Raw genomic sequence first — 27,845 nt, 5'->3', positions numbered from 1 at the left:
GTTGCTGTGTAGGCACTGAGCCCTAGTGATAACTCTGGTGCCACTAAAAATAAATTAAAATTAAAAAATTAAATTCTGTAGCCGGAGGAATAGGTCAAGCTCAGGAAATGCAAGCAGTCCTGAGTTACACTTCTGACATCTCATGCACCAGACTAACAGCTTGGTTTTCTCTCATTGTCCCTCTATCTTATTCTCACTCATAAATAAGAATCAAAAATTAAATTATTATTTATGCTCCCTTGCATGCCTTTACCTCCAAGCTTCGCACTCATCTTTTGTAAAATTTTTTATATTTATTTTCCTTGTTGCCCTTTTGGTTTTTTTTTGTTTGTTTGTTTTTAATTTTTTAAATTATCTTTATTTATTGGATAGAGACAGTCAGAAATTGAGAGGACAGGGAGGACTAGAGAGGGTGAGAGACAGAGAGACACCTGCAGCACTGCTTCACTACTTGTGAAGCTTCCCCCCTGCAGGTGGGGACTAGGAGCTCAAACCCAGGTCCTTGCGCATTGTAACATGTGCGCTCAACCAGGTGTGCCACCACCTGCCCCCCTTGTTGTTGTTGTAGTTATTATTGATGTCGTCATTATTAGATAGGACATAGAGAAATGGAAAAAGGAGGGGAAGACAGAGAGAAGGAGAGAAAGATTGACACCTGCAGACCTGCTTCACCACCTGTGAAGCGACTCCCCTGTAGGTGGGGAGCCAGAGGCTCAAACTGGGATCTTTATACCTGTCCTTGTGCTTTGTGCCTTGTGCGCTTAACCCGCTGTGCTACCACCCAACTCCCCTTGCTCACCTTTTCTATTCATGTAGTATTTCTCTTTGTTAATCTTGGAGACTCAAAGAGTTATGTACAATGGATATGACATTCCAATTACGGAGAAGCAAATAACATATTAAATAAATGTAGTATGACCTTTGCAATGTATTTAAAATACATTCAATAAAAATTCTTAGTAACACTGAGATATCGTGTATATGTGTTATACATTGACTATGGGAGAAAAATTGAAAAAAAAACATTAAAACCAGAATTTTTTTTATTGGGAGGTTAGTGCATTATAAGATAGTTGTGGACACATGGGGACAATTTTTTATCATATTCCTTATGATTTTGCTACCCTCACCCCCTGGTGACATGCACAAGTGCATCATTCACATAATCTGCACACACACTGTCACCACATGCCAAACTCTGGAGAACACCTTAGAAAGTCAGGCATAGATTTTCTTACCTGAGAGGGAACAGGAAAAAGGAAGGGCATAGGTATAGATGTGGTTTAGAAAGGAAATGAAGCTTAGCCTTAGGAAGAGAATTAAAATGGGCATCAGCTTCCACATGGGGTTATCCACCTTTGCCCAAATGGTCCATGCTTCTCTGCTATGTGCCGTTTCATGTTCCTGATTAAAACTAAAATACCTGGGGGAAAATACTTATAATTAGGAGAAAACCTTTAACAATAGAGTAAAAATCACTAATTTGAGTCTTATCAAGACAAAAAGAAAAAAAAATCAGGGGGCATGTATTCAGTGGAATACTACTCACAGTTTTAAAAGACTATACTAGGAACCAGGTTGTGGCACACCTGGTTAAGCACACATGTTACAGTGCACAAGGACCCAGGTTCGAGCCCCCAGTTTCCACCTGCAGAAGGAAAGCTTTGCAAGTGGTGAAGCAGGACTTCAGGTGTCTCTCTTTCTCTCTCCCTCTCTCCCTCCCCTACCCTCTTGATTTCTGATTGTCTCTATCCAATAAATAAAGATAATTAAAAAATTCTTTTAAAAAGACTGTACTGTGCTCTTGGGGAATAAATGAATGACACTGGCATTGATTATGCTTAGTGAAGTAAGGAAGTGGAGGTCAACTACAGATGGTTTCACTCATGTGAATATAGAGAGCTGAAACATAGGAATTTGATATATATATATAATACATATATATATATTCAACACATATCTATGAGCTTGGGACAAAATAATGGTTACTTTTGGGGGGAATAAAATATATTTTAAAAACATGCACACAGCTTTAAGAAAATAATGAGGAGCACCAGTTTACAAGCACACAGGCTGGGCCTTTGAGAGCACACAGTTGTAACACATTGGAACTAAGACTCACAAATAGATTATCCTCACTTTGTGTTCATTTTCATTTTAGTAAGCTAATATATTCAACTCTTAAACATAACTACATAGTAATTAACTCAGATATTAACTATAGAAGCTCCATCAATAGTTTTTTGATTGGTGAACATAAGAATTCTTTGCTTGCTTTTTACACTTTGCTTGTATTCTGACCTGGTTTACAAAGGTCATAGATTACAGATGGTCTGTATGTTTCGTGCATTGCATGCTTATCTGACAAGTCATGAGGGCCTCTCTTTTATGTAAATAATCATCTACATAATTATTTACATACCATACAGGTTCTCATGGCTTCTACTCCTGGATTTTATACAAAGAGAAAGAAAGATACATTTTGTTTTGTTTTGTTTTTAGCAACATGTCATCTACCATTCTTATCTCAAGAACTATTATAACAATAGCTGATTTGTTTGTCAAGGTTTTATCAAAGCAACAGAGCCAATGGAAGGGATATAGGACATGTCCATGATATATTGCTTATGTTTACATATGTATGTGATCTGTGTGTATTTGTGTGTATACAGGGTTATAGGGATATATATATATATATATATATATATATATATGTGTGTGTGTGTGTGTGTGTGTGTATTTCATGTTTACATATGTATGTATATATTGTGCATGTTTTTGTCTATGATTTTATGTATATATGCATTGTATTTTAGATAGAAAGAAATACGTATATTAGGACTTAAGGGTGGAAGCTTGGGCCAGATTTGAGACTCTAGAAAATTAGTAGAACTTTATTTATTTTCCTCAGGGCAGTCTTGAATATTGATTTAATCTGGAAACCTCTGTCTGGCGTGGTGTGTATGAGGATAAGCCACAGATCTTGTGAACTGGGACAATAGGATAGCATAACTTACTCTTGTCTGTTAACTAAGTGAAGAAAATAAAAAAGTTTGATGATTATATTATCAGGGATGATTCACTTTAAAGTCCACTGTTGCAGATGTTAACCACCTCTACAAAATGCTTTAGAGAAATAATGAGGTGGAATGCTTGCTTAATAACTGGATTATATGGCCTAGCCAGGTGACAGATGAAACTCGTATTATATGATGGTTAGTTTAAAGCACAGGAAAATATATTTAAATTCAGAATTTGAATTATTTTGAATGATATGAATAGGCTTTGCTCTGTGAAAGTTTAAGAAATTATAATATGATTAGGGCTATAAGTATGAAAAAACACAGTCATCTCATGCCTATGAATAATGTCTTTACAAAGAGATCACTCTACAGAAAAATTTAGATTCATTTGTCTAAGTACAGTGACTAAGACTAATTCAAAAATAGGAAAGCCCAAACTGTCCAGGAATTTCTTGAAAGTTGTAATTGGAAGTGGGGCGGGCACTGAATTCTCCTGTAGTCACTTGCCTGTGATTTATGCATAATATCTACAAGAATAAGTGACAATGACTAATTGCACAGAGCAGAAAATACAATTTATTTATTTTTAATATTTATGTATTCCCTTTTGTTGCTCTTGTTTTTTTTATTGTTGTAGTTATTACTGATGTCGTCATTGTTGGCTAGGACAGAGAGAAATGGAGAGAGGAGGGCAAGACAGAGAAGGGGAGAGAAACATAGACACCTACAGACAAGCTTCAATTCTTGTGAAGTGAACCCCTGCAGGTGGGGAGCCAGGGTTCGAACCGGGATCCTTATGTCAGTCCTTTTGCTTGTCACCACGTGCGTGCGTTTAACCTGCTGCACAACCACCTGACTCCTGAAAATGCAAGTTATTTATGGAAGTAAAATATGATTGTTGCTGAAAATAATAGTTGTATCTCAATGCAAATGATTGAAACAATGCACTTTCTTAACTTCAAACAGAAGTCACAAGAAACAAATTGGGTAACCAATTTGGGAAAACCAACATGCACCATGGGTTTTATGTTAAAGGCTGATGGGACTGCAAGGTATTTAAGATCAGACACAGAGAACTTTTAGGAATAAAATATGAAATGTAAAAGGCATATGTTCACTATATCTAGTAGTACTATATTACTTATTTGAGACTTTCTAAGATTATATTCCATCACAAGGATAAAAGAAATTATGCAACTGGGTAGTATTGGATGCTTACCAGACTTTAAAAATGACAAAAGCATCTGCTCAGTTCTGAGAAATCACTCAAAATAATTAAAATTAAAGAAGCAACTATACTTATGGTCAAAATAAGATAAAATCTTGTCAACTTTCATAGAGAAGTATGGTTTCTTTAGACTGTGAATTTTGTGGAGGAAAACTGAGGCCTGAAAACTTCTCCCTGTCAAGAATGAACTTGGAAAGACTGCTGAATAATTTTTTATCTTTTTTATTTATTTTTGGATTGAGACAGAGAGAAATTGAGAGGGGAAGATACAGAGGGAAAGAGATAGAGAGACACCTGCAGCACTGCTTCAGCCTTTGTGAAGCTTCCCTCTGCAGGTGGGGACCAGGGGCTTAAACTCGGGTCCTTGTGCACTGTAGTGTGTGCACTTAACTAGGTGTGCCAACCCCTGGCCCCGACTGCTGAATATTTCTAGCCACTAGTAACTATAGATGAGAAGGTCCCAGATTCCTAGTGACTTTCCACCAAAAAGTACTGGAGTAAATGCAGTCACTTTTTTCACATTTCTTTAAGGATGCATGGAAAAGATACCAAAAACTCAGTTTCTTTCCTAGACAAAACAGGAACTACATTTTAAATATTAGAAATTTGTGAAATGTAATGTATTAATATGTTGGAAAATACTGATGAGAAGAGTGAATGCAAAATTTGAAACAAAGAAAATGAAGATCATGTAAATAAAAACATAGAGGCAGTCAAAAATGGAAAACGTAAAGCAAGGTAACAGGAGTGCAGACTCAGTGATAAACTCAGTAGCCAGGATCTTAGGAGCTTGAGAAGGGGAGAGTGATATCCCTGGTTGGAGGTGAGGAGTGGTTAATCTGGAGGTTGAATGTGTCTCATAGTGACCAAATCACATAAAAGTAAGGCATGAGTACTGTGGAGATGGTTCTGGAAAAGATGTAATCACTTGTGATAAAGTCTCCTTTGGGGACACATCATTCAGTTCTGAAATGGCATTCAGGAGCAGGTCTTGCCCCTTTGCATCCTGGTTGGTCAGGACTAGAATCCAATCAGACTCTACCTTCCCTACAGGCATATTCTCTCATAACCTTCACATTTAATTCCTGTGGATGCATACATTAAAGAAGACATTTTGACGACTACAAAAAGGATTTCATATCAGAAGGACATCTCCAATTCAGAAGAAATGTTGTTCATATGAAAAGACACCTCCATTGTCTTAAAATATAGTTTCTAAACACATCCCCATTGGCTCTGAAGGTCATTTCAGTTCCATCAGAAAGACATCTAGATCCTCTCACAAGGACCACTTGATCACATGCTCACATGCTCACATAGCTTGAATCTATGACTGGTATGTGATTATCCCTAGGTACTGTATGGGACTAGTACAGACTATTGTGCTAAAGTGATCAAAAAGGAAGGCATTTTTTCAAATACCATTTTAGTGTGAACTGGGATACAGTGAGTAAAAAGTTATGAGGACTATGTCGCCCTATGGGGGGAATCACTGAGTTTTATAAAGCAAGAGATTTCACCATCAATATTTCTCACAGTTTTACATTCTGTTTATGTAGATACCAATGGAGAAGTTTAGATATCTAGACTGGCTTTAGATGGTAGAATACTACTTTTTCTTTAAATTTATTTATTATTTTTTATTTTATTGGGAAATTAATGTTTTATAGGACAGTTGTTGATATATGGGTACAATTTTTCATCTCCTCATGATAGGTGTTCTTTTGATAGGCTCTTTGGATAGTAGAATAATTTATATAACACATTAATCAGTTTGTGGTAGACATAATTTTCACATGATCTCAGAATGTATGCAAGGATAACAACTAGGAGTAAAGATTTTCAAAGACAAACTTCTTCTTTGAGAAAATATTACTGGTCAGTCCGCATTCACTCCCATGACTATTTCATATGAATAAAATTTCTAGGCTCAGTTGTTGAAATAATGCTGACTGTATAAAAAGTAGATTAAGCATGAAGAATTACATGAATTAAGTCATTTTAGTTTTTGGTCTCTGTTTGGGTGAAAAACTGCAGCACTTGTAGACTGGTGAAATAATTCATCTTGTTGTGAACCTCCACACAATTCCCACCACCAGAACTCTGCATCCATCCCCTCCTCTGATAGCTTCCTTATTCTTTAACTCCATGGGAGTATGGACCCAGGGTCATTATGGGGTACAGAAGGTGGAAGGTCTGGCTTCTGTAATTGCTTCCTCGCTGAACATGGGCATTGGCAGGTTGATCCATATTTCCAGCCTGTCTCTTTCTTTCCCTAGTGGAGCAGCTCTGGACTGATATTTGTGTCCTCTATAATTTATACATGGAAAACTAACCCTCTATGTAATAGTATAGGAGATGAGGCTTTGAGAGGTTAATACAACTAGAAGTGGCCAGGAGGGTGGGATCCTTGATGGGGGTAGTGCCTTTATAAGAGTAGACATCAGACAGCTGCTAATTCTCTCTGACATGTTGAGGACATGGCGAGAAGGTGGTCAGTCACCTGCAAGCCAGAATGAATCCTCACTAAAAGTTGATCCCCACTAACATGTTGCTTTCACACTTCCAGCTTGCCAACTGTGACAGGAGAATGAATATCTGTTGCTTAAGCCTCTATTTGTGGTATTTTTTATGGCAGTCCAAGCTCACAAAAACACTCTGAATGGCAGATTTTAATGCCCAAGGGGAGAAAAGTCATTTTGAAGTTGAATCCTTTCTAAACAAGAATTATCCTTGAAATACCTGTAAGAACTTGAAGGCACAGCTGGTGACTCGGGTTGGAAGTCAGGGTTGGAAGTCAGCATCCGTCACTTTGTTAGAAAGAGCAGATGTGCCTGGTGATTAGGGACACAGGCAGAGGTGCTGCAATTACTGGTTTTAATTAGATGCAAAAGCAATTATGTGCCCCAGTGTGGTGGAAACGTAATGCAACCAAGGAAACTCAGGATCAGGGAATGTCTTCCCAGCACCTGTCAGACCTGGGTGAGGACCTGAAGAGGGAGAAACAGCTTTGAAATCATTCATTGAATTTGGTTGAATCACTGATTAGCTCAGAATTCTTCGACACCACACACATAATTTGAATCCAATAAAAAGTTGGGCATGAAACATACAGTTTGTCTTAGTCAGACATTTTGCAGTCCAAAAATGCCAAGACAGGACTAACATTTGGAATTTGAAAAATAGGAATAAGTTGGGAGTCCGGCAGTAGCTCAGCGGGTTAAGCGCACGTGGCGCAAAGCACAAGGACCAGCATAAGGATTCTGGTTCCAGCCCCCGGCTCCCCACCTGTAAGGGAGTCACTTCACAGGCGGTGAAGCAGGTCTGCAGGTGTCTGTCTTTCTCTCCCCCTCTCTGTCTTCCCCTCCTCTCTCCATTTCTCTCTGTCCTGTCCAACAAAGACATCAGTAACAGCCACAATAATAACTACAACAATAAAAAATAAAAACAAGGACAACAAAAGGAATAAGTTGAAGCTAACTAAGCCCATTCTTTAATTAAACATGCAGAATTTTGTCTTCCCACTCGATCTCATGCTTAACAGTTATTGCTAGATAAAATATACTCATTCGGAATCATATCTCTTCAAGGTCCTACTTAACTACACTGAAGTAAAGAATCACATAATTATGGAATTGAATCATTTTTGCCCTAACTGACCTTTACTAAACAGGAGAATTTTTAATAACTTCAGGCCCCATTTCACCTTCAGAAAGGCTTGTGAAAATTATAAAATATATACAATTTCTTCAGTGATTTCTGTAGGGTTGTGTGAACATGTATATACTCACACATACACACATGCAAATGCATACACATATGCACATGCCTTGACTTGTTGTAAACAGAATTTAAATCTAGCCATCTAGGGATAGATAATGTAAATGAAGCCCAGGATGTAGGTGACCAATGTGAAATTTACAGATCTCCAACACATGCCATCTGGAGATTCTGGTCTTTAACTTCACAAATCCATGCCACCCTTTTACTCAGAGACCAGGCCAGTGTCAGTCTCTAACATTCCCCAAACTTGAGGCCAGTAAGTCCTGAGCAGAGGGTTTAAAAGACTGATGGTGTAGATTATGTATTCCTTTTGATTATCAAGAGAGGATTTGGCTACACTGAACTTCTCTCAAATTTCTGGATTCCATTCATCAAAGCACTCCCTATAGACATACTTTCTCTTTGTCAGTAGCAAAAGTTGCTTCAGGTGGACCATTCTCCTTGCTCTGGAAAGGACAGTCACAGAGGTCCCTTGACTGTTCTAATCTTTAGGCCATGATGTCTGCCCTGGTCAGTGTGAAAAATGCCTCTATTCTATTACTACTCTACTATGCTGGAGGGTGAAAGGCAGGGTTAGAGCTCTGTACATGAACATGGCCCTGATGATGGAATAAGAGTCTACCTGTGCATCCATAGCAAATAGAAAGAAACCATTTTGGGAAAAAGAGTGGTGCAGGCCTGCATCTGTTTGGTAAATGGGGTCCAAGTTTTGGAAATGTGGTAAAGAGCTAATGCCATGACATCACATCATTTAATATATGGTGAAGACAACAGGCCTGACAAAACACATGGCCACACAGTCAATAGCAGTTTAAGAGAAGGAGCAGGCAGGACCTTAAACTATCTGATGGTAGGGCCTGGTGGCAGTACACCCAGTTAAACACACATGTTACCATTTAAACCTCAAGGACTTGGGTTTAAATTCCTGGTCCCCATCTGCAGGACCAGAGGATCACAAATCATGAAACAGTGCTGCAGACTTTTCTCTCTTTCTCTCTCCCTCTCTATATCCCCTTCTCCTCTCAATATTTCTTTTTGCTATCAAGTAACAAAAAAGAGAAAAATGGCCACTGGGATTGGTAGATTCATTATGCAGGTATCCAGCCCCAGAGATAATGCCAGCAGCAGATGTAAAATAGTAGTAAAATAGTTAAGTGCTAGATGGAGTTGGTGGATGTCTGTCACATTTACTGGCCCAAACGTGGGTTCATGGGATTTAGGACAAAGTGAGGTCAAAGACAAAGGGTATATGTAAACCCTCTCTATGGGGAAAGAAGTATCCAAGGCAGCCACTCAGAGGACCTTGAAGAAACTGCACAGGTGACCAAAACTTACTGGTAAATGTCAAAGAGTGAAATAGAAAGAAAAGTGTGTGGTTCTCCTGGTCTTAGGAAAACCTTTTGATATTTGTAATCCAGATTCTGACCCTGCCCTCACTAAGTATTTGAGAAAGTTTCACAGCCATGAAGGTCTAAGTAAGAATGATTTTGTAGTAACAGAAATAATGAGGCAAAATGGAGTGAAAGGTTGATAGACACTTGCCCGAGTTGGAAGCAGGCCATCTGTAAAGTCTGAGAAATGGTGTTCTCATAATTACAAGGAAAGCAGAGGCATTGCAAAAACACCTCTGCAGGACTGTGGTGGGTCAGGGAAATGCAGCCCTACCGCTTCTACTGTGTGTGGCCTCTACTAAACTTACTAAAACAGTGTTGAATGCATCCCTAGGCAAGCTAATGTCAGTAATGACATCTTGGTGATTGTGTGTGGAATAATTTTCATTATAGCATGGAAATATGTTATCTTGTGTTGAAGGGATGCCCTTTAATCTCTTGAGAATTAAAATGCCATTTTAACTTGAAGCTAATATTCATGGTTTGCTGTGTCAGTTTTAATCCAGTGGCATGTGTTTTGCCAGGGTCTGAAAATTGGCTGCTTGTACTCATAAATTGATTTCTCACATAGTTAGCTTTTTGGTAGTTACATTCAGGGATTGTGCTGAGCCCGGTCTTATGGTTGAGCAGTCATAGACCTCTGATGTGTGTGAACATGTATGTTGAAGTACAGGTTGATTTGGTACATTGGAATGTTGACATAGTAATTACTACTTTACTCTTTGCTCTGGCCTGTAAATTACCTGTTTCCCAGAGGTAATTGTGTGTACTGATTCTTTTTTTTTTCTTTATTGGGGGATTCATGTTTTACAGTTGACAGTGAATACAATAGTTTGTACATGCATAACATTTCTCAGTTTTCCACATAACAATACAACCCCCACTAGGTCCTCTGTCATCCTTGTCCAGGACCAGTACTCTCTCACCCACCCACTCCATTCTTTTACTTTGGTGTAATACACCAACTCCAGTACAGGTTCTGCTTAGTGTTTTCTCTTCTGATCTTGTTTTTTCAACTTCTACCTGGTGCACATTAATTCTTGATGAACAGTGGAGGCATGAAGGACTGGGGAGATATAATGATGATGCAAAAAACCTTCATGATTGAGACTGAAATCCCATATGCAGTCCTCAGTACCACCATAAGCCAAAACTGAGCAGTGTTTCTCGCTCTCACACACACACATACTCTGTCCCTTACTCCCTCAATCACTCCCACCTCTCTCCTCTTTCCCTCACTCTCCCACTCCTCTCTTCTCTTTCATATCTGTATCTCTCTCATTAAACTAAACAAAATGTTTAAAAGAATGAAAATTGGAAGTGTGGAAAGACTGTTTTTAACTCAGTATCTGCTCCTTTCCTGTTGGTAAAGTAACTATTGTTGTCATGTCCACAGGTGCACCTTTTGAGAAATGCTGGCAATGAAGTGACCCTCACTGTTGAGTATCTCAGGGAAGCACCATCATTCCTGAAGCTCCCACTCGGTAAGGGGGCGGGGCTCAGGGGCTGTGGGATTTCTCCTTGACGCATCTTGCTATTCATCCAGATGACACCAAACTGACCTTAGAGGCCTTCCAGATAACTCACCTGGGAATGTACCTTCCTTATCATGCACATGTGCCAGGCTAACATCAGCCCCCAACTATATTGGGGTTATCTTTCGAGCTGGGGTGTCTTCCTTTGTCTCTTTCCATTTTTTTCTTAAGGTTTTTTAAAAATGTTATTTATTTTGATAGGACAGAGAGAAATTGAGAGGGAAGGGGGTAGAGATGGAGAGAGAGACAGAGAGACACTGCAGCACTTCTTCACTGATTGCAAATCTTCCTCTCTGTAAGTAGGAACCAGGGGCTTGAACCCCATCCTTGTACATGTTGATATTTGCACTTAACCAGGTATGCCACCACCTGACCCTCTCTCTGACTCTATCCAAAAACATCTGATTTAGTGCATTGAAGATGTGATGACAACAGAAACCTGACTGCAAAATATTTCCTGGGTGTATGTCAGCGAGAGGGAAGATTAGACAGATGCCTTTGTATTACCTGTTCCTAAAACTGTTCACAATTTCATACCTACTGACATTTCAAAATCTCTTCAGCCTGCTATTAATTACCTCTGTGTTTCCTTGTTCAGCTCCACTCATTGATTATATTTACCTACACTATAAACATTCACATATATAGAAGCAAGGTTTGCACTTAAAAGATCATGATAACTTGAATATTTAATAAAATTAATAGTACACCTATGTTATCAAGTACCTACCACATTTTCACATTGAGCCTGTATTGTTCATGAATTATAACCCAACATGAAAACAATAAATCATGGATCTACTTTTTTTTTTTTTTTTTTTTTTACAAAACTAGTGATTGGACTATTATACTAAATGTTCATAAAGTTATCACTCTTGATTTCAGAGCATGCATTGAGAGCCTCTCTGTTGGGAGCTGTCCTTGTCAAATACAAAAGGATTCTAAGGGACAAGCTCCTCAGAAGCAAAAATCCTGCCAGTGACTTAAATATGATAAAGGATGACACAGAAGTATCTGGTGGATGGAGAGGTGGGAGCCTCTATTTCATCTACAGCAGCCTTTCCTCATACTGACTGCATTGCCTTCCTTTCTTCTTTTTTCGTGTTAGAAATCAGCTTTCTCTCACTAGGTTAACTGCACTAGTCTTGTATTATGTCCCTCTTGATGAGTTTTCCTCTCTGTCTAGGCTTCTTTACTTTACTACCATAGCAATCCTGGGTATAGCTCTCTGGGGCCATGTTTGATCTTGTATTAGGGTCTACATTTGACCAAAAAGAGTTGTTGAACTCATCGTCATATCTGCTTTCATTTTCTGAGCAACTAAGAGCAATTCAATTTTAGTGATTCACTCCCACTGCCAATCAGATCATACAGGATAACAATGTTAGAAAAATTGCTATTTCACCCCTTGCTATAAAAATACATCAGTAAGAATCTCTACCTTTAACCAAAAAAGACCAATAGAGCTAACAATGAGAGCAGTGATACAAATAACCCAGAAAGTTATAGGATGAGTAGGGAAGGGATACAAAAGGGCTAAGTAGAAATGCAAGTTCTCCTCAGAGGTAATACCAAAAATCAAAGAGGAAGATAGAATATATGTTACAGTGGATTACATCCCCCGAGGTTTTGAGAAATGTCTATGGTATGATGAAAGTTTATCAGAAAGTTCTCAAAGCCAAAAATGACTCCATAGTTCTGATGTCAAACTTATATCAGGATAGACAAATCTGGCCAGTGCACTCTACGTCTGATGTATGAAGTAGCCAGATATTTTCTTTTATAGCACTGCTTTTAAAGAACAAGCTTTATTGAAGGTGACTAGCGTAGGGACAAGATATAAGGCTCAAATTTATCCCCCTGATTTTAGATGGATATATATCTGTGTGTATGTATGTATGTGTGTGTGTGTGTGTGTAACAACATATATATCAGTATATATTTCTGTATGAATGCATACAGAAATATATACTGATATATATGTTGTTAGGTATTGTAGGTCATAGTGTTATATTTTATCATGTTACATATATTTTAACATTATATGTCATATATAAATATGTTGTATATATCAACACTAAGGGCTCCACAAATAAAATAACAGGGTGATTTGGATGAAACAAACTTGTTAGCTTCTTTTTTAAATATATTTTTAAATATTTATTTATTTGTTTTCCCTTTTGTTGCCCTTATTATTGTGGTTATTATTGTTATTGTTGTTGATGTCATCATTGTTAGGACAGAGAAAAATGGAGAGAGGACAGGAAAACAGAGAAGGGGAGAGAAAGATAGACAACTGCAGACCTGCTTTACCACATGTGAAGCGACTCCCCTGCAGGTGAGGAGCCGGGGGTTTGAACTGGGATCCTTACTCCAGTCTTTGCACTTCATGCTTTGTGCGCTTAACCTGCTGCACTACCACCCGACTCCCAAACTTGTTGGCTTCTTAAAGTATAAGCCCAATATAGAAAAAAGAGAAAGTTGATTGGTGGACATAGAAGGTAATTAGTTTGGAGGGAAGGGAACTGACTTCAGAATTAACTCCGACCAGGTGATTAGAGTCGTGATCACTTGCTTTCTTTGATAAGTGTATTTTGTTGCTCTAGAGATTGGATTTGTTCAGAGAATATGATCCTGTTTCAGAGCAAGGACTTTGAATCTAAAAAAAAAAAACTTGGGAAAAAAGTATTAGTTTCTGTTTAAATTAGCTTTGAGCAGTTCTTGTCTGTGGGTTCAGATTCAAGGATGGGACAATCTGAGTAGCTAAGTGTTCTGTAGCAGATGTAGCCTGATCTTCAGAATTGAAAAGGCTGAAAGTGATGCACAATAGTCCATAGATTTTTTTTTTCAACACACAGGATTGGAAATGAAGAATGACTGTGTAAACGAACAATGAGGGACCTCACAGTGGAGCATGTGGTAGAGCTTACATGTTACCATGAACAAAGACCTAGATTCAAGCTTTCAGTCCCTACCTTCAGAGAGGAAGCTGCATGAACACTGAAGCAGTGCTGTAGGTGCTTTTCTTTCTCTCTCCCTGCTGTGTTTCCTCCTTCCATCTGCATTTTCCTCTGGCTTATAAAAACAAACACTTTTATGGGAGTCGAGCAGTAGCGCAGCAGGTTAAGCGCACATGTAAAGTGAAAGAACCAGTGTAAGGATGCCGGCTGGAGCCCCTCGCTCCCCACATGCAGGGGAGTCACTTCACAAGCAGTGAAGCAAGTCTGCAGGTGTCCATCTTTCTCTCCCCCTCTCTGTCTTCCCCTCCTCTCTCCATTTATCTCTGTGCTATCCAACAATGACAATAATAACTAAAACAAGGGCAACAAGAGGGAATAAATAAATATTTAAGAAAACACTTTTTAAATAAATTTTAAAAAATTAAAAACATACAAACAAAAACATAAGGGGCAAAAAAACCTCCAGGAGCAATGGATTCATCATGCAGGCACTGAACCCCAGTAATAAACTTAATGACAAATAGGAAGAAAAGGTGATTATAGCATATTTGACTTCTGAGTCTAAAATATAATTTCACATTCATCTCCCCTTTCCCACTAGTTACACAAAGTTCTTAGAGCTCATTTGGCAAGTTTTAAGCAGTTTGAATGGAGAAGAAGTGGGTCCATGTGGAAGCTGTAGTGTTGGAGAATTCTATCTGGCAAGAAGCTGTTTTTCATTCTTCCTTTTAAAGAGTTGTTTATTTGTGAGAGAAGAGAGAAAGGAGAGGAAAGGAGAGGGAGAGGGGTGGGGGAGATAGATAGATAGATAGATAGATAGATAGACAGACAGACAGACAGACAGATGGGTTAGATAGAAAGCAAATACACCAGAGCATCACTCTAGTATATGGGATTGAATATTGAATTCAGGATTTCATTCTTGAGATTCCAGTGCTTTGTCCACTACACACTCCTGTCTTCATAAGTACTCCTACTAATTCACAGAGAACTGCCTTCTTGCAGTGTCCTCACAAAGCAGGAACAAGGGCCTCTCTTTTTATAATGACCTTAGGTTCACTTTAGGGAGCTCAACCCTTATAACATAATTACTTCCCACAGACCCCACCTCTTAAGACCCTTGGAGGTTAAATCTCAACCTATACATTTGGGGGTATGATGGAGGATACAGACATTTAATTTCTAAAAAAATGATGAAGAAAAGGTTAATTTTACAGTTTGGGTGGAATATGGAAACTAGACTAAGGAAATGTAAAAGAAGGTTCTTGTTAAACACCTTCATGCTCTAAAAATGAAGAAAGCTAGATCATGTAGTTTTTTAAATTTCTTTTAAATCCCAGAAATAATATCTGAAAGAAAACTGACTGTAAAACATTAATCCTCCAATAAAGAAATTAAAAAAAGAAAAAATGGGTGAAATTCTTCATGCAACGTCATTATCTGTCTCCTAGACTTTTTGGTTAAGATGGTGTAAGACAGGACAGTGAACTTTGAAGGTTTTATCTCCACCACTATATATGTGGAAGGTAGTTAGTTACATCAGCAGGCTACCTGGTAGTTGGAGATGTCTGTGTACATGTGGAGCAAGCAGTGAACATTTCATAATGTCCAGGAGAAAGCATGTGAACAGCAGCCAACCCATAGCACTAGAACTTTTTATATTAGGGCCTTTTCCTATCTTACACGAATAAGATAGCTTTCCTGGTAAGTATGGATGGGTGGAATTTCTAGGCTAGATTCACTGTTATTGAGACTGCAGAATTAAAGCAAAAATAATAGCTATTTTTTAAAACTATAAGCATTAGAAGGAAGACCCATGAGCTGTATATGTTCAATGCAAGTTGATGTCCAAAGCCATCACAGGACAAGACTGATATTTTTCCTCCAAGCTCTGAGAATTCTGGTACCTCAGGCCCTTGTGCTGGATTTATTTTTCCTGTTAAGAAATACATCAAAAATCTGTCCATGTTGCCAGTGACCTTGTCATTTCTCCTGGCTTTGTTTATGATGTCTCTGACATAACTTAGCCAACTCCTGCTGGACCCACATCAACAAGCTTAGCCAGGAAGTGGGTCAGCATGTTTAAAGTACACACACACACACACACACACACACACACACACACACAGACACACACACACACACACACACACACACATACACACACCCCAGAGGGTGATGGAATTAGCAATAACTTGACCTTAAATCGTGTGATGTCTGTGTCCTTTTACTTGCTTATCATCTGTAAGTATTAAAACCTCAGTACCCATAAAAGTTTATGCACAATGGCCCTTATGCCTCTATAAATTTAGTCCAAATATCCTCTAGTGAAAGTCACACCATAAAAGCAAATTTGCATCTGCCTGAGTAGATCCCATGTGCTAAATCTTTGTGTGAGTCTGCTGTCTGTCCACCCTGGCCTCCAATGATATGAGCAATACCACAGTGCATTCATGAGGCCAAAGTCAATGAAAGACAGTTCAAGAGTAAAAGATTGGGGGGAAATCAACAGCACAGCTTCTGTGGACAAAGTCAAAGGAAAACATCAGTTCAAATTCATGAAATTAGTCTAGGGAACATATCGACACAAAGCCACGAGAATAATGCTCAGTCTCAACTTTAAAAATAGATATTTCAAGGAGAAAAATGCATGACTGTTGAGGTTGCCACTGCAGTCTTACTTTCTGCTTAGACCTAGATACTTAATCTATTTTTAACTTATAATCCATGTAATAGAAGGTTTACTATTTGAAGGTGCGTTTATCATTTTCACTGCATTTACTTCCAGAACATTTCCAGTATCCCCAGAAGTAAAACCCATACTTAATACCCTCTCTTATTTCAGTCCCTGTCAGCAGTGAGGAGGAAGGAAATTCTATCTCTGTGTCTCGATTTCTTTCTTTGCCAACAAGGTTTTCACTAGGGTTTGGTGTCTGCCTACTGAACCCACCATATCTGGTAGCCTTTTCTTTTCTTTTCTCTCTTTTTTTTTTTTTTTTTTTTCTGTGCTAGAGAATGAGGATGGGGTTGGAGGGTGGAGAGACAGACAGGTGAGAAGGCTATGGCACTGTTTCACCTTTTGTGATGGTTCTCCCTCCTTCCTTCCCATAGTTAGGAACTTGAACCCAGGCCCTCTCACATAGTAATGCATATGCTCTATAAGGTGTACCAGTATCAAGTCCCCTAAAATCCACTATCTGTGGACATTGGATATAAATGGAACCTTATAATATATGCTCTTTTGTGACTGACTTCTTCCACTCGCCATGTTTCAAGGTTCATCCACAGTGTAGCATGGGCCAATGCTTCCTTTTGATATTTGACTAGATATCAATTATATATAAATATAATTACATTAATATGTATACACCACTCACCAGTCAATGCACATGTGGTGTGCTTCCACTTTGGGATGATCATGAATAATGCTGATGTGAACAATCATTAGCATATTTCTATGTGGACATATTTTCAGTTGTCTTGGGAATCCACCTCGGAGGAGAATTGACACATCTGATTGTAATTCTAGATTTAATTCTAGATTGTAATTCTAGATTTAACTCTCTGAGGAGTCATATGACGGCTTTACATTCCTATCAGCAGTGCATCAAGGTGACCAAAGCAGTTTTGATGAATTGCATTGTATTTTTAGGTTAGGGCTTTTTGAAATAGTTTATTTATTTATTTATTTATTTGATAGTTACATAGAGAAATTGATAGGGAAGGAGGCAGAGAAACAGACAGAGAAATCTTTAGCACAACTTCTGTTTCACAGCTCATGAATCCCACCCCACCCCCACCCCCCGGCCCGTGCCACCTCATGCAGGTGGGGACCAGGGGAACCTGAGTTCTTGTGCATTGTAGCATAAGTGTTCACACCCAGGTGTACCAACACCTGGCTCCCTGTTTGGGTATTTGTATAAATCCTGATCATAAACTATATGTTGTTTTGATATCATCTTTTTAATCACAAGGAATTACTGATAATGGTATTTTTGTTTATTTTTTGAGGATTCAGGGCCTCATGAATGCATGATTTCAGTGTCCCATGCAGCTTTGTAATTTATACACCATAAAGAGAAACACAAAGAGGGAAAAATGCCACAACACTGGAGCTTCCCACAGTGCGATAGCATCTCCAGGGCTCAATCCCAGTAGGCTCTCACGAGAAGACAAATGCTCTTTATGTCTTTTGAGCTATCTCTCCGACCCTTTGATCAGTTGTAAATGATGGGTTTGTTAATGAGAAACCAAACATAAGCACAGCTGTTGAAGAAATAGATTACTTCATAAGATAAATTAGTAGAAACCCAGAGCACAGAAATAACTATAAAATTAACTTGTTCACATTTGTTCATCTATTCTTCAGTCATTATTCGTTTGATGTCATTAATCATGTGCCACTTTCAGTTGTAACAGTGCCCTTAGTAGTTTGAAGATTAAAGGAAATTAGAGAGATTTCAGTTTGTCTCTCAAGTCACTGATGAGTTAATTGCACAGATAGAACAGATGTTGTTGGGGGAAAGCCACAGATAGAAATGTGGTAAAATATCCATGGAAATACTGAAAGGACGGTCTCTCAATTGGCCCAGAAAACAACTCTGTGCAGCTGACAGCCACCCAGAGTAGATTTCCACATCCCATTCATTATGTGTCATTTCAGGGCTATTAAGAAAAGTTTGGAGGACTGGCAGTGGTGTGCCACATCGAGCACATACGTTACCATTCAGGAGGATCTGGTTTCAAGCCCTTGATTTTCGCCTGCAGGAGAGAAGCTCCATGAACCTTGGAGCAATTCTTCAAAAGTCTCTCTTCATCTCCATCTCTTTTCCCCTCTACCTCCTATGTCCCTCTTTCACCTCTGGGAGTGGTGGAGCAGTGTAACCATCAAACCTCAGTGAAAACCCTTGTGGCCAAAGCAAAAACAACAACAACAAAGAAAGTTTGGCTGTGGGAGAAGTTTGAGAACTAAAATCATTTTTTCTACAGAGTCCTAGAACATTTCAATGAATTATTTCCATGTAGGAATATAAGTGTTTTTCTCACAATCTCACATAATTATTTTTTTTTATTTTTAAAGCATGGGGGCGGGGGCTGGAGGTAGTTCAGGTGACCCTGAGTTAACTCACCAGGTAGAGCACACACTTTACCACTCATGAGGACCAAGGTTCAATCCTCTGGCCACCATGTAGAGGCATTGCTATGGTATATCTCCTTTTCTCACTGTCAGTTCTTCCTTCTCTGTTTCTCACCTTCTATCTGGAAAAAGCATCTAGCAGGAGTGGTGAGATTATGCAGATATAGAAGCCCAGTCAAGACCTTTGTGGCCCAAGCAAACTAACCAAACTGTTTATACTGAAGTTAACATTGGTTTACAATAGTGTAGAGCTTTAGTTTCACCTCACACCTCATGTGTATATTCCGCACAACTGCCATCGGAAATCTCGTTCCCAGCCACTCAGGCTCATCAGCAGCTGCTGATCAGTTCCTTTCACCTTTTATTCTTCTTTGTCCTCTCATATGATTTGTTTCTTTATATCCCATATCTGAGTGAAATAATACAGTATTTCCCTTGCTTTTTCTGACTTCCTTTAGCACAAGCCCCTCAAGTTCTGTTCAGGTTATAAAGGACAATTTTTAGGTCCTTTCTTGTGGACCTTTTTTATTTAACTTTTATTTATAAAAAGGAAACACTGACAAAAACCATAGGATAAGAGGAGTACAACTTCACACAATTCCCACCACCAGAACTCCATATCCCATCCCATCCCCTGATAGCTTTCCTATTCTTTAACCCTCTGGGAGTATGGACCCAAGGTCATTGTGGGATGCAGAAGGTGGAAGGTCTAGCTTCTGTAATTGCTTCCCTGCTGAACATGGGTGTTGAAAGGTCGATCGATACTCCCAACCTGTGTCTCTCTTTCCCTAGTGGGGCAGGGCTCTGGGGAATCAGGGCTCCAGGACACATTGGTTGGGGTCGTCTGCTCAGGAAGTCCGTTTGGCATCATGTTAGCATCTGGAACCTGGTGGCTGAAAAAAATAGTTAACATATAGAGCCCCCCCCAAAAAAATCGTTGACTAATCATGAACCTAAATGCCGGAAAAGTTCATATGAAGAGTTGTGGGGGCCTCCATTTTGTAGATAGTTAGTAGTTGGACTTTTTATAGGTGGTAAGAGAGTATGAAAGCCCCCGGCTCCCCACCTGCAGGGGAGTCGCTTCACAGGCAATGAAGCAGGTCTACAGGTGTCTATATTTCTCTCCACCTCTGTCTTCCCCTCCTTTCTCTATTTCTCTCTGTCCTGTCCAACAACAAACGACATCAACAATGGCAATAGTAATAACCACAACGAGGCTACAACAACAAGGACAACAAAAGGGGAAAAAAATGGCCAAATGGCCTCCAGGAGCGGTGGATTCATGGTGCAGGCACTGAGCCCAGCAATACCCTGGAGAGTATGAAAGAGAGTATGAAAGCATGCAGATCAGTCACAAAGAGACATAGAATGAAGAAGGATTTGGAGTATTTGGTGTGACTGCAAAGTACACTTACTAGAACCATAGAGCTTTCCATCTATAGGAAAGTCTGGGCGTTTTTTCATGCTCTTTGTCTGTGATGTTATTTACCCTTCACATTATGTGGATGTGCACGAGGCTTAGATCATTCTAGGTAAAATAAACAAAGCTCTATCAACCAGTTACTGGAGCTCAGCTTCACCCAGTCACCCCCAGCAGACACTGGTGATGGGAGATTCAAGGCAGGTTATCCAGCAGCAGGCTACAGTTATGATCTATACTGGCTGATGCCTGAACTGCTCCTAGCCACCTCACTATTCCCTTCTCTGCAAATTCTTAGAATCTCTCTGTCTTAGCTCATGGGTCTGCTTTTTTTTTTTTTTTTTTTTTTTTTTTACAAAGTCCTAACTCTCACTGGCAGGATGTTCTGTTCAAGAGCTCGTTTTCTTGGCATCTCATCAGAAAAGAATAGACACAACAAGTAAGACAAATCCAGGTCTGCCCCTTTTTATACTGTGACCAGGAAGTCCTTAGAGTAGGTCTCCTAGTCAAGATCTCAATATGCCTGCCTCCATGGGTGGCCAACACTATATCGTTTCTTCTCCAAAACAGAAGATTCCTGGTGCATCTGGGTGACAAGTCTAGCAGATGGAGACTTGTCTCAAGTGGCCTCCCCCAGGGCTCTGTTCTGGCTCCTACGCTATTTAATATTTACATCAATGACCTTCCAGAAACTTCTTCAAGGAAGTTCATCTACGCCGATGACATCTGCTGTGCAACTCAGGCATCCAAGTTTGACATCCTCGAGGAAACACTCACGAAAGACATGTCTCTGATATCTGATTACTGTAAAAAATGGCGACTAATCCCTAGCACTGCAAAAATGGTATCATCTGTTTTCCATCTACACCATGCATCGGCCTCGCGTGAGCTTAATGTGCAGCTTGACGATACAAGAATCCGGCATGAAGCCGAGCCAGTCTATCTTGGCGTTACTCTCGATCGCACTCTGTCATTTCACAAACGTCTCATAAAAACTGCAGCAAAGGTGGGCGCGAGGAATAACATCATTGCAAGACTGGCCAGCTCCTCATGGGGCGCGAGTGCTTCCACACTACGATCATCATCTCTGGCATTATGCTATTCCACTGCAGAATACTGTGCCCCAGTATGGTTCCGTAGCCCCCATGTCCACTTGGTCGATTCCAAATTATATTCCTCCATGAGGATAATTTCTGGAACCATCCGTTCCACCCCGGTTCCATGGCTGCCAATTCTTAGCAACATCGCCCCTCCAGATATTCTATTCGTCGGGATGCGGCATCATCTAAGTTCATTTCCCACGTCTACGCTCGACCGGACCTGCCAATATACGCGGATATCTTCGCCCACCCTGTCCAACGCTTGACATCTCGTCACCCAATCTGGTCCCCTATGCCTACACTGAACTTCTCTGTTCCAGACTCTTGGAAACAGAGCTGGCAGTCAGCTGAGGTAAAGAACAAACACCTCATCACAGACCCCTGCAAGCGTCAACCCGGCTTTGACCTAGCACGTTATGATTGGGCCCTCCTCAATCGCTATCGAACAGGCCATGGCTGGTGTGCCGCTATGTTCCATCGCTGGGGAGCCAGAGACGACCCGAACTGCCCCTGCAGCTCCAGACAGACTATGACCCACATAGTCAACGACTGCCACCTCTCCAGATTCAAAGGAGGTCTCGAAACTTTACATCAGGCTCAACCTGACGCTGTTGACTGGCTACGGAAGAAGGGCAAACGCTAGAAGAAGAAGAAGATTAGAAAGAAATGCAGTCGTTCTTTTTAAAGCTATTCACAGACATGGGAATGGCATGGAAATGTTTATTCTCCCTAGTTCTTCTCCCTAGTACTTCACATCATCAGTCCGAAGATCTAGGAATTTCTCCTGACTTTTTTTTTTTTAGCATATTTCACACTCTGGATACTTAGTCAAGACATTAATATGAAAGTAGTTATGTGAGCACCCGCATTACTCGGATGATGCCACGTGCTTTGAGGACAAGTTTTTATATGCCATCTCTCAGGGAAGAGTAGGCTGCACCTGCACTTTGAATATTTCCTTCTGGCCACTCCCAGCTGGCTCTAGTTTCTAGTAAAAATCTCATTCTCAAATATAAAAAATTGCATTCCTCCATCAGCCCTCATATGTGATGTGCTCATCTGTTATCAAACTGAAATCACAAAGGGTTCCTTGCATAGTGCCCCCCCAGGCTTCCTCATGTATGTAATGGTGATTGTAATAAATAATATCCACATTAGATATTTGCATTTTAAGCAACTGGTACACTATACTGGCTTCTAGTTCATTTTCAATAAATTATAGCCATAATACTGATATTGCTAGCCCTTACCTCTCTTTCTATATCTGCATCTGATCTGCAGGCCACACAACTAATTGTGTATAAAGCTCAATGAAGATGGTTTAGGAGCTCTGCTGAAGGGAAGCACTCCAGTTCAGCTTCAGTTCAGAAAGCTCATTTGGGAAGTCTATCCCAGTAATGTCAGGTTATTTTTTCATTATTCTGAAATCTGGACCTGAAAGTGAAATGTTGTGATTTTGTCAAAGAAAATAGATTTTTAGGTTAGATATATCTTTCAACCTACCAGTTGGACCTTCTGCTTAAGGAATAATTTTCTCCATATAACTGGATATTGAAGGACTCCTATTGTTTGTTTTTTCAGGTTTCAAGGTAAAGGAAAATGAACTGGTGTCTCTATAGGCTATAGAGCTATGTCAGGTGTACATACTTGAACTGGACAGACCCATGATGGGCCATATAGTCTTGTTCAATGATAATTGTTGGGAGGCAGCTTCTTTCTGGAACCATTGATTGGGTTCAGAGGGTAGCAAGGTGAATGGCCTTTCTTGGAACCCTGTTTACCTAGGTGTTATTTTCAACAGAAAGGCATCTTTTCTGCTCAGATACACCCCTTTTTTTGCAGGAAGCACCATCTTCACTGCCACATGTCTGGTGCCCTGTCTACAGAACACTGCCCCCTTCTCCCCTGTGCTGCATGATTCTCTATTAGGTGAACTATGCTGAAGACTCACTGCCCTGGTCATTCTGTTTCCCTGCCCTTGACTATTACATGCTGGGGCATGCTCTCTCCCCCACTGGGAGAAGCAGAGCAGAGATAAAGCATGTGCTCTTCTTTGTCCTGGGTACACTGTAATCCCACTGACCCCTCCCATACCTGTTTTCCCCTGGTGCCAAGGTCAAATTAGGAGACTCATGAAGGCTATCACTGAGATTATTATAGAGGATGTCAGGAACCAGGGAGTCACAGAAGAGACTGTCTCTCTTCTAAGTAATATAATTAAGACCATTTAGATTAGTGTCTCTAGTTCTGGAAGGAAAACTAGCTCATATCTCAAAAATATCAGGGACTAGCCCAAGATATGTTCATTTTGGATTTGCAGTTCACACTGGAACCACTTCTTAATATTGTAGCCTCACTCCCTGACAAAAGTCTGGTATTTATTTTCTAAATTAATAGCTTTCCATAAATTAACCTGATTTATTTTCATATTTTTTCAATTTAATATTCAACATAAAGATGATTAAAAATTCTTAGAAAATGACTTGAAATTTAAAACTGTAAGGTCAAGAAGAAACTTTAGAAAAGTAATCGATGTTAAGCTAATGTTAGAAAATACAAATAAGGAGTTGGATAATGACTCACCCTGTATGCATAAGGACCTGGTTCAAATCCCTGATCCTCTCCTGCAAGGGGAGAAGCTTTATGAGTAGTGAAGCAAAGCTGCAGATATCTTTCTCTCTCAATTTCTATAAAAATATCTGCCAAGAGCAGTGGATTCATTCTGCTGGCACTGAGCCCCAACAATAACCCTGGTGGAAATCTGAATAAACAATAAAGTGGAGGGGGTTGGGCTATAGAACACTTGGTAGAATATACTTGCTGTCTTGCTCAAGGGCTTGAGTTCAAGCCCCTGATCTTCAAATGCATGAGGAAGCTTCACAAGTGGTTCTGCAGGTATCTCTCTTTTTCTTTGTGTTTTTTTTAAATCTCCCACTGTCCACTCAATTTCTATTTCTCCCATCAAATAAAAGAGGAAAAAATTACCATTGGGAGTAGTAGATTTTTAGTATAGGTGCCAACAACCCTTCATTAAAACCATGGTGGCAATAAAAAATAATTAAAAGAAAAAGAGAACACAAATACAGAAAGTGCCCCCAAAGAACTCTCACAGTCTCAGGTGCAAGTAAGTGATGAGCTTCTGGATTGTGGGAAGCTGCTGTCTACCCAGGCTCTAGCACAGCTTCATGGTGATAAGTTCTTTCCTCTCCTGTGTTGTTTACTTATTGCCAGATGAGGGCGATACACCACATGACACACAGAGTGAAAGGTCCAGTGATGGTAATACAATTGTAGCTGTGTACCTGACTCAAGAGGAAGCAACGTTTAGTCCTACATGTCTTCCTAATAGAACTTCAGGCATTTGCAAGCACAGCTGAACTTGTACTGTTGGCTCCTTTTGGAATCAAAATCTCTTTTGTTTACAGGGTCCCCAGGACCATCCAGTGACCACAGCAGCGGGGCCTCATCCCCTCTCTTTGACAGTGGCTTGCATTTAAATGGGAACTCCAGCAACACAGTAAGTGACTTCACATTACATCTACTTAGTAGAAAAGTAAGGCAGAAAAAAGGCGCTTACACTGCTTAGCATGGACTGCTGTGATGCTTTCAGAGGGAAAGTTCACACTCAGACCTGAACTTAGAGTGCATTTCCGCTGGCACTGATGTTAGCGTGGTGCCCTTGTCATAACAGTATAGAATATTTTAAGCTTGTCATTTCTAATATCTCAGTGAATAGGCAGGAGTTCTTAATTTTAAGGGAGAATTCAGAGTTCAACCTCTGCTTCACCAGGAAACTCGAATGAGAGGAATTGCTCTACACACCTCAGGAAGCTTCCACCAGACTCTCCTGAAAGAGATTCTGCAAAGGGTTTGCTTCTGTTTTAATAGGAAGTATCTAAAAGGCACAGTGTCATGAATTTATAGTGAGTTTTATTCATGTTCCAAATCTATCCTTCCCATAAGAACTAAAGTAGGGCAAAGAAGGAGGAGCCGGGGAGTCGGGCGGTAGCACAGCAGGTTAAGTGCACATGGCGCAAAGCGCAAGGACCTGAGTAAGGATCCCGGTTGAGCCCCCTGCTCCTCACCTGTAGGGCGGTGAGGCAGGTCTGCAGGTGTCTCTCTTTCTCTCCCCCTCTCTGTCTTCCCCTCCTCTCTCCATTTCTCGCTGTCCTATCTAACAAGGACATAAATAATAACAACAATAATAACTACAACAACAATAAAAAACAACAAGGGCAACAAAAGGGAATATAAATAAATAAATGTAAAAATAAAAAAAAAAATTAAAAAAAGAAGGAAGAGCTGTTGACTGCTTAGTTTAGGTCTGCAACGGGACCCCCTCTCTTGGGGCAACCTAGTGGACTGCGACCACCATGAGAACTCTGAGCACTGTCCACCTAGTGTGTGCATTTGTGAATTCCTAGGGGCTAGAAAGGAAAATCTTACAAGTGGTTTAGTGTGTGTGTGTGTGTGTCTGTGTGTGTGTTTGTGTATACGTGCTATTGGAAATCATGTTTAGTCACACCATCAGAATGACTAGAAGTTTAACCTGAGGGTATAGCTTAAAAGGAAAGATTCCTGTTTGTATTAAACATCTTTAAAATGTCATAGTGTTTCATTTTTGACCTTTTAATATAGTTCTTGATTTTAAAAATTACATTTAGTGTCAGTTTTAGCTTTGAAGCAAAATGTAAAACAAATATTTCATGAACTGACAATTTAAATCAATAATCAAAAAATTGTGATTTGTGTTTTTATAGGCCTATGTGTCTCTTGTATTCTGTCTTCTGAACTGCCCAGAAATAACAGAATCTTGAATCTAGTGTGTTTCATCCTTTGATTAAATATAATAATAATAACTATCCATGTGGACAGATCCCTTAAAATAAATCACTCTTTTTATTTCAAACTTTATGAAATATTCTGTCATAGTCTCTAGAATTTATATTCTTACTTACTTTCACATTTTTAAGATCCACAAATAATGTCTGTGGGTCTGATTTTTCGTGTTATGTGGTATTTGATTATGGGAATGTGCTATAGTTTATTTGTCAATAATCAACTATCCAGATATATTTGGCTTTTTTTTTTCTTCTTGTTTGTTGTCATTAATAACCAGGGATGCCATGACCACACTATGAATGTCTGTGGGCTATACAGAGTATTCTGTATTAGATAAATTCAGGGTCTTAGATAAAGTCAAGCAATGTTGACTTTTCTGAATATGCTAAACTTCAAGGTATTTAATGCCTTCAGAATTAGGCATCCTGCTGGTACTTAGGCACTCCTTCCAGGTATTTGGTTGGATTTAACGTTTGAGATGTGGTGAGTATATGATGATGATTCTCTGAGGGCTGTTTCCACATCTGTCATTTTTATTTTTTTTTTAGTGATTTAATAGATTTACAAAATTATGAGATAACAGCAGTATAATTCCACAGTATTTCCACTACCAGAGTTCTGTGTTCCCATTCCCTCCATTGGAAACCGCAGTACTTTTCATGAGGTCACAGATATAGGTTAACTATTATATATATATATTTGCCCATTTTGTCTATGGTCTGGTCTTATTTTCTAAGTCACAGCTACAGCTATTGCTACTTTTGAATGTCCTTTTGTTCCTTTTCTCTCTCTGGGTCTTGATGGAATTAGAGTTTAGAGTCATCTGGTCATCTTTCTCTAATATTTGTTCCCCATCTAGAAGAATGGACCAAAATTTTTATGGGGTGCAGAATTGCAAGCTCAGACTGACAGGGACTCAAAGCTTACCCAGGCTCCTGTGCTTCTGCCATTATTAATGAGCTTTACATTTTTTTTAAATTTTAATTTACTTCTGGCTTCTTCTTTTGGATAAAATGCTATCCATCACTTCTATCATTTGCATTGAATTTGTCTCCCTTGATAATTTATAGAATTCTGCATATAGACGTGGAGTTATTATTGACCATTGATTACAGATCACTTCTAGATATCTAGAGCTTTTATTTTTGTTTTATTTATGAATTTTTTTGGTAAGTATAAAGTCAGGATAGACAAATGTGTCTATGTTTTCTCTGTGGGTCTTATTCTATAAATTCTACACTCATGAAGATGTCTGCCTTTTTCTGCTAAGCATTTTAAGATGTTTCACCTTAACTGTTCAAAATATGTGTAATTTAATTTTGCAAGCATGTGAAAGGTAGATGCCCAGATTCATGTCTGTAGGCAACCAGTTGTCCTAGCCTATCTCCTCATGATCTGCATTGCCACTTCTATAGTATATAGTATG

At 39.5% G+C, this 27,845-nt stretch overlaps 1 protein-coding gene across 11 annotated transcripts in view; it reads left to right on the top strand.

Moving 5' to 3' along the window:
* The window catches only part of SNTG2 (syntrophin gamma 2), a 365,214-nt gene that overhangs the window by 170,733 nt on the left and 166,636 nt on the right, over positions 1-27,845 (top strand). For 10 of the 11 annotated variants that reach the window (XM_060187060.1, XM_060187059.1, XM_060187061.1 and 7 more), the window contains 3 exons: positions 10,822-10,909; positions 11,846-11,989; positions 25,003-25,094. In XM_060187060.1, coding sequence (XP_060043043.1) covers positions 10,822-10,909; positions 11,846-11,989; positions 25,003-25,094 — 324 coding nt within the window. The remainder of the gene's footprint in view (positions 1-10,821; positions 10,910-11,845; positions 11,990-25,002; positions 25,095-27,845) is intronic. The other variant, XM_060187062.1, reaches the window with a different exon arrangement.

Source organism: Erinaceus europaeus, chromosome 3 (assembly GCF_950295315.1).
Source record: "Erinaceus europaeus chromosome 3, mEriEur2.1, whole genome shotgun sequence".
Lineage (NCBI taxonomy): Eukaryota > Metazoa > Chordata > Mammalia > Eulipotyphla > Erinaceidae > Erinaceus > Erinaceus europaeus.
This window is presented reverse-complemented; position numbering and strand designations above follow the sequence as displayed.